The following is a 13,380-nucleotide window of genomic DNA, read 5'->3' on the forward strand; positions in this document are numbered from 1 at the left end:
AAAACAGATTACAGCAACAACAAAAAACAACAACTTGGATAAAAGCATATAATGATGAATCTGCTTAATCCATCCTTCCCTTTAGGATCCTCTCTTTAATCTCCTTGGTGTTCTGCAACATATCACCGTAAATGTATGTTTAAGAAATAATTCAGGATAGCAAAATGTGGGCAAAGACAAAGAAGAGATTGGAAACTTACACAACGTAGACATGCCCTCCCCAACCACTCAGACAATCTCGGTCAACTGACGACAGAAGTGCTTGTGAAATCGTCTCAAACAGTTCCTCGGCTTCCTGAAAATTTCCAATTCGTTAAGCAATAGTCTTGATACATTACCAAAAAGATAAAACTTTCGAACACCTCGTATTAAAAAGACCAACAGAAAAAAAAGTAAAGGCTATTGTGATTAAGCAACCCTGTTTTTTCACACAAATTCAAGATTCTACTTTTATGTAGACTAACACTGAAACTTAAACCTAACCAGACGTAACCGTGGTAATTTAATTTAAGAATTTGCATTTAAGGGATTCAGTAATAATAATTAAAAAAAAAACAGATGATAAAGTTGCTAGTAGATAAACCATGTCTGGCTTGTACATTGCTTCGCAGGCCCCATACAGTGATTCTGAAGCAGTTCCAGATACAACGAAATCTTTAGCCAACTCCCTGCATTTTGTTACAAAATAGAACCACAAGTATTAATTACAACATGTAGGCCATATCAAGTAACAAACAAAATGCAAGAGTAAGGGAGAAGAATTCAAAAACAGCAAACACAAGTGCCACCTAATTATGAACATTGCCAACTCATATGAGTATGCATTAGACACAATGCCAACAAACGTATAGAACAAACCATAAGGCAAATAATACAAGTAACAATAGACTAACCAAGCTAAATGACAATGAAACAGAGAGGCAAGAAAGGAAAAGGAGATGAGCATACTTGGCACCAATGGAGTCCATGGTGCAGATGAAGGGCTTGTCATCTTCTCCCAATCCAGCAATCACTGGTTGGCACAAGTAAGGACCAAATCTGAAATCAAAACCACCCAATTTGGTTATCTTTCTAAGTCATGATTCAGAGACAAACTAAAAAAATAAATGAACTTGACAAAGAAGCAAGCTAAGTAAGAAGACAAGACACGCACGGACCTCTTCTCGTAAATAATGGCGGAGACGAGACTGGCGAAAGTTTCCGGCTTCATGTCTCTCTCTTCCCGAAGCTGGTACAGCTTATGACGGAACACAAGGCGCTGGTACCTGACAAAATCTTTAGAACTACAAAAAGCTTGCACGATAAGCTTACAGTGTTTGGACATCGGTGGCGATCTCATCTTTCCAATACTCCAGCTCAAACAAGCTTAACCCTAGAGTTCTAAACATGTACCACAAACTGAGATGTCACAAAAAAAAAATCGTATGAGAAATTAATGCAACGTTGCAAATTATGTGATAAAAACAAAATAAATTTAAATACATTATCTTTTTTTCAAGGATTATAGAGTTAATGGAGGACACCAAATTGAAAGAGTATATAACTACAAAGTATAAATGGAGCGGACTGAACATCATTAAAGTCAAACTCTTTACTTCCACCTTAAATCTTCTCCTTCACATTCACAATCCAAATCCTAACCAAATTATACGTTTAGACTTATTTCCTGATTAAAATATATGATAATGGAAAGTTAATGATCTCTGAAAAGCTCTGTATTTAAATCATATGATTCTTTCTCCTATGAAACAAACTAAATCTTTTAATCTTGCCATCATATATATATATATATATATATATATATTAATAATAAATAAAATATTTTAAGAAATATAATCTTAACAATCACATAATATATGAATTAAAAACAATGGTAACCAGGGGCGGATCCACGTAGGTAGTGGGTGTGGCACGTGCCACATGCTTCTTGATATATAATTCTTATCTAACGGAGTGTACAAAGAAAAATGTGTAGCTAATTCGGTCATTACAGGTAAATCGTGCCCCACCCAGAGTCAGCCAGCCCAAGATCGAAGTCTAGTGATGTTCCGTCTCTTCTTTTTTTTTGCATTTCTGTTTTTTTATACATTTTAATTACTACTCTATAAAATATTTTATTTTGTTATTACTACCTAAATTTTTCTTTTTATAACTGTTTTATTTTATTTAATATACCATAAACTTGATGCTAGGTTTTTCAAATTTACTTTTAAAAGATGACTATTTCTATAAATAACTTAAATTTATGATCAAAAAAAGACTAAACTAACTCTCTTAAATAATTTTTTTTTAAAAACTCAATCTCACCCCTTTAATACTAAACCATAAAAATAATTTATAAACTAAAATTTTAAGGTATTTCTAATTGAAAGTATTTTTGAAAAATGGTAGCCAATTTATAGTATTTCAATCACTTTTTTTAATATTTGTTTTTGTCAAAATAAAAACTCATAATTTATTGAAGTTTAACATTAACAACTATTTTATAAAGTTTATTTTTCAATGCTTAAGATAAAAATAAAAAAAATAAAGGAAATTTTTGAAAATGAATATTTAAAATTGCGAAATTCTTTTTTATAATTTATCGTTTTGAGAAAAATTAATGACCAATGTCTTGTAAAAGCTATAGTTTACTTAATTTTTCCAAATTATATTTAATACAATATAAATTTATATATTGTGTCCCATGTTAAGTTGTTTTCTGGATCCGCCCTGTTCACCATACTTTCTAATCACACTCACTAAGTACCAAGTCTTTGCACTTGTAACTTCCATCCTCATCATAAAATTTCCATCTGCAAAACAAGAACAAAGAGTCAAGAAGAAACCTCTAAACTGTAATCCAGAGAAGAAGAAAATCAAACATACATTGATGATCCCGGCGATGGAGCAGACCAAAACCAAAACAATTTTACAGAACCAATGCTGGTGTCTGAAAATGATTGCTACATTATTTAGAACTATCATCATCTTCTTTCATCCATGATTCTAAGCTAATTTTAAGCAGCTTACAATCTGGCTAGTGCCAATCTTTGAAGCTTTAGGAAATTTCACATCACACAACTTGTGAAAAGCTGATGAACATGTTTGGTTTTAACCGCAACAACCCCAGTAAATGACGGTCAACAACATAAGATATGAAATTAAAGTAACAATGTCATGAAACTAAACTAAAGAATCATAACGGATCACAGATCTAAATGCATTATTTTATATCGACCATTTACTTTCACGAAGTCACGGACACAATATTTTTATATAACCGCCAAGGTCAATATCGTCAAAACACTGTATCAATACACATAAGTTCTTGCCAAACTATGACGACGTTATATCCAATGAGTGACCGCCACGTGGCTACTTGACCATTTAGCATTGAGTTTTTGCTGTGTGAAACGAGCTGATAAATATCTCCCAAAGCTTCCCCCTTAGAGCTTACATAATAATTTCCAAAGGAAGCTTAGTGTGAGAGAGAGATAATGGCGATGAGGGGATACGCGTTGTTATCGATCCTTGCGTTGTCGCTATTCGCTTCCTCCGTGAGAAGCGAGGAGACGGCGACGGAGACGAAGGAGTTCGTGTTGACCTTGGATCACACTAACTTCACCGATACCATCAACAAGCACGATTTCATCGTCGTCGAGTTCTACGCCCCATGGTATTTGATTTGTAAATGATTCAAACGTTTATCGTTAGCAGCACTGTAGTAGTAGTAGGAGTCGTGAGATTTGCTTGTGGTATTGAGTTTTATGTGTCGTGTGATTCGTGAATCTGATAGATCTGAATTTGAATCATTTGAATTGCATGCGAATGATTCCTTCTCCGATCTTTGGTTGTAGTTGTGGAATTTGAATGATTGAATCTGTAATTGATGCGTCTTTGTATTGGATCTTAATCTCTATCATTTGGTCATTGGATCTTGCAGGTGTGGACACTGCAAGCAGCTAGCTCCCGAGGTAAACATGGCTTTTCAGTCACTTTGATATATGATTTGCATGTAGCTGTGATTCAAATTGTGTGATGGTTTTTGTTTTAACAGTATGAGAAGGCTGCGTCAGAGTTGAGCAGTCACGTGCCTCCGGTGGTTCTCGCCAAGATTGATGCGAGCGAGGAGACCAACAGAGAGTTCGCGACTCAGTACGAGGTTCAGGGCTTCCCAACGATCAAGATCTTTAGAAACGGAGGGAAAGCTGTTCAGGAGTACAACGGGCCTCGTGAAGCTGACGGGATTGTTACTTACTTGAAGAAACAAAGCGGGCCTGCCTCTTTTGAGATCAAGTCAGCTGAGGATGCTTCTGAGTTTGACAAGAAGGTTATTGTGGTAAGTGTCACAAACATATCCCTTTTCGTTTTTGTCTCTTTTTTATTATTAATGGCACGTTCTCTTGTTTCAGGTTGGTGTTTTCCCTAAATTATCTGGCTCCGAGTTTGATTCTTTCTTGGCTACTGCTGAGAAACTGCGCTCTGACTATGACTTCGCACACACCTCCGATGCCAAGCTTCTTCCTCGCGGAGAGGCTGTGACAGGACCTGTAGTCAGGCTGTTCAAACCATTCGATGAACTGTTTGTTGATTCCAAGGTATAAGAGAAAGCTTTTCACTTTGTTTATGACATAGATAAGTGGTCCTGTTATATGGTTGTTTGATTTTTCTTCTGTGCATCCAGGATTTTGACGGAGAAGCCTTGGAGAAATTTGTCAAAGAATCAAGCATTCCACTTATCACCGTCTTTGACAAGGATCCAAACAACCACCTATATGTTATCAAATTCTTTGACAGTTCCAACACTAAGGTAACTCATTGTTTTAAATCCCATCATGCTGTAACAAGATCATGATAAACCACAAAGACGGATTTTATGTATGCCTTTTATTTTTAGTGGATAAGGACTGTTTGATTTGTATATTAACTGAAATGAGCTAATGCATAGAAGTTAATTGTGATAGCGTCCATATTAGCTGAATCTAGATAGTAGCGTCTATAGTTTGTTTTTGAGTCTTATTACTTAGGTTTCTCATTGATCCTATAGTTTCCAACCTTGTGGTGGTGTTGATGGTGGGTAATATTTTGTGTTTCAGGCGATGTTGTTCATTAACTTTACCGGAGAAGGAGCTGAGTCTCTTAAATCAAAGTACCGTGAAGTTGCTACATCCTACAAGGGACAGGGTCTTAGCTTCCTTCTCGGTGATGCTGAGAACAGCCAAGGCGCATTCCAGGTTAGTCTTACCTCGACTATCTCTCTGCCTCCTAGTCGTTTCATCCCGTGTTAGTTACAAATTGCTAAGCAGATTACTGTCTTTTTCTCAACCAATAACAGTACTTTGGACTAGAAGAGAGCCAAGTTCCTCTCATGATCATCCAGACTGCTGACGACAAGAAGTATCTGAAAACAAACATTGAGATTGACCAGATTGAATCGTGGGTCAAGGACTTCAAGGATGGAAAAGTTGCCCCACACAAAAAGTCTCAACCCATCCCAACCGAAAACAACGAGCCTGTGAAGGTTGTTGTTGCTGAGAGCCTTGACGAGATGGTCTTCAACTCTGGAAAGAACGGTGAGTCACATCACCTTATCAAATCTCAAACACCTTTTCGATGGTAGCAAAGAAAACTTACAAATGAATTTTCTTTCCCCTTTGTTTATTTGCAGTCTTGCTTGAATTCTATGCACCATGGTGTGGACACTGCCAAAAGCTAGTTCCCATCTTGGACGAAGTCGCTGTGTCATACCAAAGCGACCCAAGTGTTGTCATAGCCAAGCTCGTAAGTCATTTTTTTTTTTCCTTTTTCACATGTAGAGTTTGTTGGTTGATCATCTGCGGTTTTATTCTTAACACTTTCGCTTAACCAGGACGCAACCACAAACGACTTCCCAAATGATACATTCGATGTGAAGGGCTTCCCGACCATTTACTTGAGATCAGCGAGCGGAAACATTGTGCTTTACGATGGAGACAGGACAAAGGAAGACATCATAAGCTTCATCGACAAAAACAAGGACACAGCTGGAGAGCCTAAGAAGGAGGAAACGACAACTGAGGCCGTTAAGGATGAGCTCTGAAAAGGAGAAGTGTGTTCCGTCTCTTAGCTGCTAGCCTAGTTTGGTAGTTTTGAGGAAAATACACAGTAGAGAGAGAGAAGGTGTCTGTATTCGTTAGAGTTTTTACATGCACTCTGCTAAAACAATAATGGCTTTGCCTGTTTTCTTTTGTTTTTGTCAATTTTTTTCCTTTTTGAAGTCAGTTCTCTTTTAATGTTATGAGTAGTTTGTGGCAAGTCTTGGGACCGAGTTTCTAAGAACCCCTTTGGTTTTTTCAGTCATAGCTTCTTGATTCTGCTTTTCTTGTTTCATCTCTTGATTGCGTTACTTGTCTAACGCACTACTTCCCCATTGAGATGACTTAACCGTATCTTGTAACACAAGGTTCTCCTTGCCTGCATCCTCGAGCTTCTGATTCAGCTCAACAACTTCATTCCCGGCTTTCTCCCATCCTTGAAAAACCACAACAGAAAAGGTTTCCACCAGGAAAAAGTATTCCAAAGGAGATAGACTTAGCAGTAAGTTACTGGCCGTAACAGCATCTTCTGCAACTTTCAACTTTAGCATGTTGAAACAATATTGAAAGGAGCATAACACTCAAGAAAACAAAAACCAACAATGCATTATGGACTTTTGGAAACATATAAAACCAAGAGGTGACTTCGCTTATCGGCTTCACAGTTTTCTTGCATCCAAGCCACTCTCAAAATACAGTAGCACTAAACTAACTATCCACTAAACTCGACCAAGAATGAGCACAACCTAATAATGAAACCTTTGTTACTTCATAACATGCCACTAAAAGGGACTGACAACATCTTTTGTGTTTCCTTTTTGAAACAGAGCATTAGATGAAAGAGTTGAGGACAAACAAGATTATCAGGCTAGAAATAGCTGCAGCAAAAGTACCCCTTAGCAATCCTATATGATTGTTTCTCCAAAACCGAGTATGAAAACAAATAAAGGCAAATCGAGTATTTTAGTGAAATAAGTACAAATATGCATATATCGTCAGATAATAAACTGGAGACGTGTTGTAGTTGAAGCAGCTCTTCTAGGTATTAAGTATAGACGTCATGTTCAGTAGTTCAAGACTTTGAAATTTGAATCCCACATGTTCTTGTCACTCATTAATCAATGACTAAACGTTTAAATATATAATAGAAACCATGCATTACCATTCAATAGGATATAAGTTTGTAACCTGTTAATTATCCAAAACATTTTTAACTAACCGCCCCTATATATAGTATTATATGATCCGTTTATGTGATATCTGTTTGTGTCCATATATACAGAGCAGTGGAGCTCACGTCTTGACTCCTGATCAACGATCCTTGTCTTGGCCATCATATGAAATTTCCCAATACTTTTGTGTGCGCGCTAATTAATTGAAAGGTTTTATTGGATCAATCAACTGGGGATAATAATTTTCTTAAAAATTTTCATTTAATTGTTCCAAATCTATAAGTTAGGTAAAAAAAAAAAAGGTATGTGGTCCTGCTCCTAGTTTTGAATACGATCATCTATGAAAATGGTCCCGTTTAACCCTACAGCCAACGCTCTCGACAAATGAAAACCCAAATTTACGAAATTTTAAAAAACTTATAAAATTTTCATTCATAAATATCAACATTCCACATGTGCTATAAAATCGCATAGGTCCCAACCGATGGCATATCATCCTAACCAAAAAATGTACTTCTGACTGAGTCCTGACCAAAACGTTAGCATGACATCCTGACTTCTTACGTGGTTTATTATAACTTGTTTTAAGTTTCGATTTGAATGAAAGGTTCTCCTGACCAAAATAAAAACATTCAGTTACTTGACATCCAGCTAATTAATCTACTCGATAGTTTTTATAATACTTTCATACAAAATATGAAAAGGTCAAAAAGGACGAAAAGAAAGTAGACAAAAGTAAACAAAACAAACAAATTTCCTCTCGTCGTTCAATCAACCTAAGAATTAGGTTTTCTCTTGCATCATGTCTTACCACATTGATAAAATTCATATATAACTTGTTTGTAGTAGTCACATTGCTTTCCTAAGCTTGTCGAACTTAGAAAAAACGAAAGCAACTTTTTATTTGAATGGTCACGTCAAACAATCAATAAAGATCATACATCAAAATCAGCATTGTCAAGAATCAACTACTATTGATTTTACATTTCCACCTATTTCATTTCGAATCACTTTGGACTTTATTGGTAAAATTTAGATGCATATGACATGACCATTCTCCAGCATAATGCGATGTTCTGTAACTATCTCAACAATTTCCAGCGTAATATTTATCACAAAAAAACTATTGAATTAGGATTTGGAAACTTACAATGTACACAAAAGAGACAACTACAAGACAATGTGAATGGGGTAATGTTTTGGGTCCATCTTTTTGTGCTCCAATGTTTCCCACTATTGTGAACAACCTAACATGGACTATCTTATTACATTATAATTTGTACTATTCTCATTTATTTTCTTTATAAAATAAGGAAAAAGGTAATTAATTGAGCACTAAAAGTCATAGAAATTTTCCAAGAGTCCCATGCAAAATTATTTATTTTAAAGCAACTCGCTTTTGTATTTTTTTTCTTCTATATCTTTACCTTACTTTTTCTTTTTCTTTTTTTTTTCTTCACACACTTTCTCTTTTGTAATTTTGAAAATAATGATAAAAGGCTAGTTTGACCCTTCTCCCTTCTTAATGACTTTATCTTAGACCGCATGCTAACAAAGAAGTATGGTAAAGGCCTAAAGGGTAAACCTCTTGTTCCTTTTACACACATACATAAACATATACATATATGCTTAATTATATGTAATTTTTTTTGGATAAATTTATATGTAAATTACTCATTTAAAACCAAAACATTATATGTGATATACCTAATTTTACAAAATATAATAAATTTTAACAATTTAATTTATGGATTTTTGCAGTCGTTTTTCAATCCATGTTATCATTACTTACAAAAAAAAAACTTCAACATATATTTCTTCTTTAAACAAAAGCATCAACATATTCGTCTAAGTTTAATAAATAAACTAGATTTTGACCCGCGCTTGGAAAGCGCGGGTTTGTTTTCGAAATTAAATATAAATTTTTGATGAATTTCTATATAAGAGTATAAGTTTAAGTACATTTATTCGAAATCTCAAATCGAATTGTATCAAACTGAAAAAAAGAACCGAGCAGATCATATATCTTTAGAACCCAAAATTAAAATCAAACCAAAAATTGAATGGGTACCGGAATATTTAAAGTACAAATTATATATTCACAAATATTAATGATCATGACTAATAATGCATCAATACCATTTAAATGGTGAGAAGAAATTTCTTTTTTAAAATTATTGAACTCTTTTTAGTGGAGTACATATATGATTTATAAACGAATTAAGATATAAGAAATATTTTTATATCCGATCCAGATCTGTGATCGAACTGGTAAATATAGTGGTCGTATATAACCCGGACTGGTTTATGTTTTTCATGTAGCATTCTGTCAGATTTTTTTACAAACTCATATGTTTCCACAAAATTTGTATTCAATGAAAACTTATTAATTAAAATCCAATAAAACCAAAAAATTCGCTATTAATCCGTGGACCGACACCGATTAACCCGGTAAAACCATAATTTTAATACCTTTTAAACATTTCATATACTTTACAATACTACAAAAAACTGAATAAACTATTTTATTTGTCATATAAATAAATTTATTGTATTTATGTTATGCATTTTAATTTATAATTTTTGTATTGATCAATACTATTGCAATTTAAATGTATATTGTTTATTTATTTTGTTTAGAAGCATACAATGGGTTTACACCTATTAATAAAATTAAAAGTAAGATTGATACAATGAGAAATTTTTAATAGATCATGAATGCAAAGAATTAAATTAATTAATGGGTATGTATAGTCTTTATCCCAAAACCCAAAATACCAAATTTTCATCAATGAGAATTAATTTTTTTTTGTAATTTTAAGAACATTTTGTAAAATAGTCATTTTCATTAAAAGAAGAAAAATAATATTATAGATATTATTTGTTAGTGTTTCAAAAGGTATTATTTGTTAACTTATATTTTTGTAGTTGTTAGTATATTTAAGAGTCATTAGATTTGGTAATCATAGTTGGATTAAAATGATTGATCTTGTTTAATATAGTATTCTCGTATAGTTTAAGAAGTCGCTACATATTCTTTTGATTTCTTTATCACAATAATCGTGATCCCACTATATTAGGGTTTTAATTTTTTTATGGTAACAGAAAAAAAAAATATGCATAGTTAGTTATTAATCACATATAGTTAGAATAATTAATTGTATAACTAAAAATATAATAACTTGTTATAGATAGGTCCAACAACCTTATATATAGGGGAAGACCAAAATATAATAAAAGGAAAAGGTCCAAACAACTTTCATAGGTAGATTTCTCAAGACTGCTTCCCTTTTAATAGAATAGATTACGTTTGGTATTATATGTAGATAAAAAAAGTAGATCCAAAAAAATATTAGAATTAAAAGAGAGATTACAATATATTTCTAAATGTTGGAAAATATTATTTGGTTGCTATATAATAGGAGTTCAGTTATAATATCTAGTTATATATAATAGGTTGGACTAAAAATGAAAGGGTGCAGTAACCTTGTATAAGTAGATTTTTCAAAACTGCTTCCCTTTTAATAGAATAGATATATGAAAACAAAAACTCAAGTTTTACTTTTCCTGGATTTTCTTCTGGTTAAGGTCCTCACCATCCAGCCATGTTTTCTCACTTTGGTTCCTTCGACCTTGGAAGGTGCCACATGACAAGAAGAGGTGGGAAATCCTGATCTGAGTTTGATGACATGGAAAAGGTGACCAATACGTTTGCGCCACTTAAGAGATGACTTGGCACTATTGTGCTCTACGATACTCGTAGTGCTCGTTATAGGGGCTTGCTGCTTCTTACATGTTGAGTTTGTGTTATCTTCACAAGCCTTCGACACTGTTTTCCTCTCCCATGACGAGTTCCCATCGTTTTCAAATTTTATTGATATAAAAGAATCTGAACATACACAAAAAGGAGTAATAAATTCAGTGATACTTTTTTTTTGCTAAAAAATTCAGTGATACTTAATATTGTAATCTAAATATACATCTGTATAATATCATTCACCACACTATACAATATAATTAATTAGCCATAGCCCACAAATCATTATACCGAGTAAAACAAAACTTTCAGTTGGCCGATTTAAATAATGCTATTATATGTACGCATTTCTGTTGAAAAATGTATAGTATAGATATATGAATGTTTATATACGGACATACAGAAAATTATGTATATAGTTGCAAACAGAAAAGGATTATCGTCTTTTACGAAACTTTGTAGATATAACTGTACAAAAATATATGCGAAAATTAATCTCGTGATTGATATAAATAAATACTGTGTGGAGAGAGAAATTAATAATCTTCATTTTTGAAAAAGGGATTTTTCGTGTATGAACATGAAAAAGAAGAAAAATCAGACTTTGGCAAAAAAAAAAAGGAAGAAAAAGGCTTTGCCAAAAAAACATGAAAAGAAAATATCCAATTGTAATAACATGAATGTAGATTATGAAGTACATATAAATCGTGTGTAGTATATATACATGCATAGTATAATAAAGTTGTATGTACCTTCTTGGCTTGTGGAGACGTCAAGATCGGAAGAGGAATGGAATTTTCGGTGGTGACGGAGATCGAGGCGACTGAGGAGAGAGCTCAAGGTGAAGATCTTAGGGAGGCTAATGATTGGTGAAGATGAAGAGTGTTTGGTTCTTGATGAACTCTGCTTCGAAGCTAGAACCAGAAGCCTCTCGTTCAGACAGAGAGGACACACTCCAACATATTCTTCCTTTGGATGGAAATAACAGTATGGGGAGCTATCATCTTTGTACATATCCATCTTCACTACCAAAGGAGAGACGAAATAAGAGAGAGAGAAAAGACAGAGAGAGAGAGAGAGAGAGAGAGAGATAAGATTCGTAACAAATGAGATGTGCTTAGGTCTGAAATTGAAGCTTTGTATATATATCAAATGTTGAAAAAGAAATATAAATCAAATATTATATAAATCAAATACTATTCCCAAGTAAATAAGCCTTTTAGTTGCCCGAAAGAAACGAAAGTAAAAAAAAAGGACAAGCCTTTGTATACGATTTGATTTTAATTAGTATCTAATCTACAATCCATTAAATAGGCTGATTTATTTCAATTAGTCGATCCTACGGACATCATAATTTGCAGATACTGACATAATCCATTTTTTTTTTTTTGAGCCAAGTTTTTGGTGTAAGTCATGCATCGGCTTATCAAATTAAAGTTACATGTATCAAAAGTATTTATTACATCCCTAACCGATTTCAGTATTAACTACAGTACTCTCCTTCTGTTTGTTTCATTAAGATAAAAGTTTCGGAGAAATTTTTTGTTTCACAATGGATTTATTGAAATACTATTGGTTAAAAGATATTAATGGAATTTGATAATTTCAAATAACGATGTATGATTAATGTGTTTTTTTTAATATGTGTGAAAACACCAAAATATTTACCTTAAAAAAAACGGAAGGGGAAGGAGTATCAAAGAACATTGATTCAGCAGGGTAATTAATAATTTGTATCAATTTACCGATTAGAGGAAGAGAGTCCCGATCTTCTTGCCAGATATACAATTAAACAGATACTAGACGATGGATGATTGATCGCATGTGGATCCGTGGCATGTGCATCAGATAGTATTATTTAAAACTAATCAATAATCTAGAAAAGTAAATAGAGAGAATATTACTCAGTATTCGAAACTCAGAAAATCTATATTCTTCTTTCTTTTTCTGTTAAGGAGTTTGGACGTTCTGGCCGAGAAACATCCACTTGTAGTATCCGAAACTCAAAAGAGAATGTATCCGAAATGCAAGGGACCTACCAAGACAAGTCATCATTCTTTGATATGTATGAGTGATTTTGGACGTCTCTCTCTATTCTCGACATAATTCAATTCTTTGTCTACTCACCTTAACTTCAAACTTTTATTTGGCAGCTATCAAAATTTACTTCAAATTCCATTCGTTTTTTTTGTTAATCTTAAAACCAAATTTGATTCGACAAAAGTCTACTATCATACCATGTTCAGAGGCGGACCTACGTTATGAGATGGTGTGTCAATTGACCCAGGTTAAATATTTAAAAGTTTCTTGTGACCTATGGTAATTATGTCTACTCAGCTCAAACGGTCAGTGTTGCACCCCTTTAAATATGAGTTAACGGGTTCAATACCCTATT

General features: G+C 33.6%; 3 protein-coding genes across 3 annotated transcripts; 1 reads left to right on the forward strand and 2 right to left on the reverse strand.

Moving 5' to 3' along the window:
* Positions 1-41: 41 nt before the first annotated feature.
* On the reverse strand, positions 42-1,388 carry LOC106308990 (proteasome subunit beta type-3-A-like). Its single transcript, XM_013746085.1, has 6 exons — positions 1,312-1,388; positions 1,158-1,265; positions 949-1,038; positions 584-668; positions 201-295; positions 42-112 (listed from the first exon to the last, which is right to left on the reverse strand). Exons 1-6 carry the CDS (start codon positions 1,386-1,388, stop codon positions 82-84), a joined length of 486 nt encoding a protein of 161 aa, XP_013601539.1. The 3' UTR covers positions 42-81.
* Positions 1,389-3,363: 1,975 nt separating this feature from the next.
* On the forward strand, positions 3,364-6,323 carry LOC106312445 (protein disulfide isomerase-like 1-1). Its single transcript, XM_013749970.1, has 9 exons — positions 3,364-3,658; positions 3,926-3,956; positions 4,040-4,321; positions 4,395-4,580; positions 4,667-4,792; positions 5,079-5,216; positions 5,318-5,555; positions 5,651-5,763; positions 5,852-6,323. Exons 1-9 carry the CDS (start codon positions 3,480-3,482, stop codon positions 6,059-6,061), a joined length of 1,503 nt encoding a protein of 500 aa, XP_013605424.1. The 5' UTR covers positions 3,364-3,479; the 3' UTR covers positions 6,062-6,323.
* A 2,700-nt stretch (positions 6,324-9,023) lies between these two features.
* Positions 9,024-12,099, reverse strand: LOC106309912. The gene is made up of 3 exons (XM_013747066.1): positions 11,738-12,099; positions 10,763-11,117; positions 9,024-9,094 (listed from the first exon to the last, which is right to left on the reverse strand). The coding sequence occupies exons 1-2, from the start codon at positions 12,003-12,005 to the stop codon at positions 10,780-10,782; spliced, it is 606 nt and encodes a 201-aa protein (XP_013602520.1). The 5' UTR covers positions 12,006-12,099; the 3' UTR covers positions 9,024-9,094; positions 10,763-10,779.
* Between the last annotated feature and the right edge of the window lie 1,281 nt (positions 12,100-13,380).

The sequence above is a fragment of the Brassica oleracea genome, chromosome C8, assembly GCF_000695525.1.
Source record: "Brassica oleracea var. oleracea cultivar TO1000 chromosome C8, BOL, whole genome shotgun sequence".
In the NCBI taxonomy this organism is placed as follows: Eukaryota; Viridiplantae; Streptophyta; class Magnoliopsida; order Brassicales; family Brassicaceae; genus Brassica; species Brassica oleracea.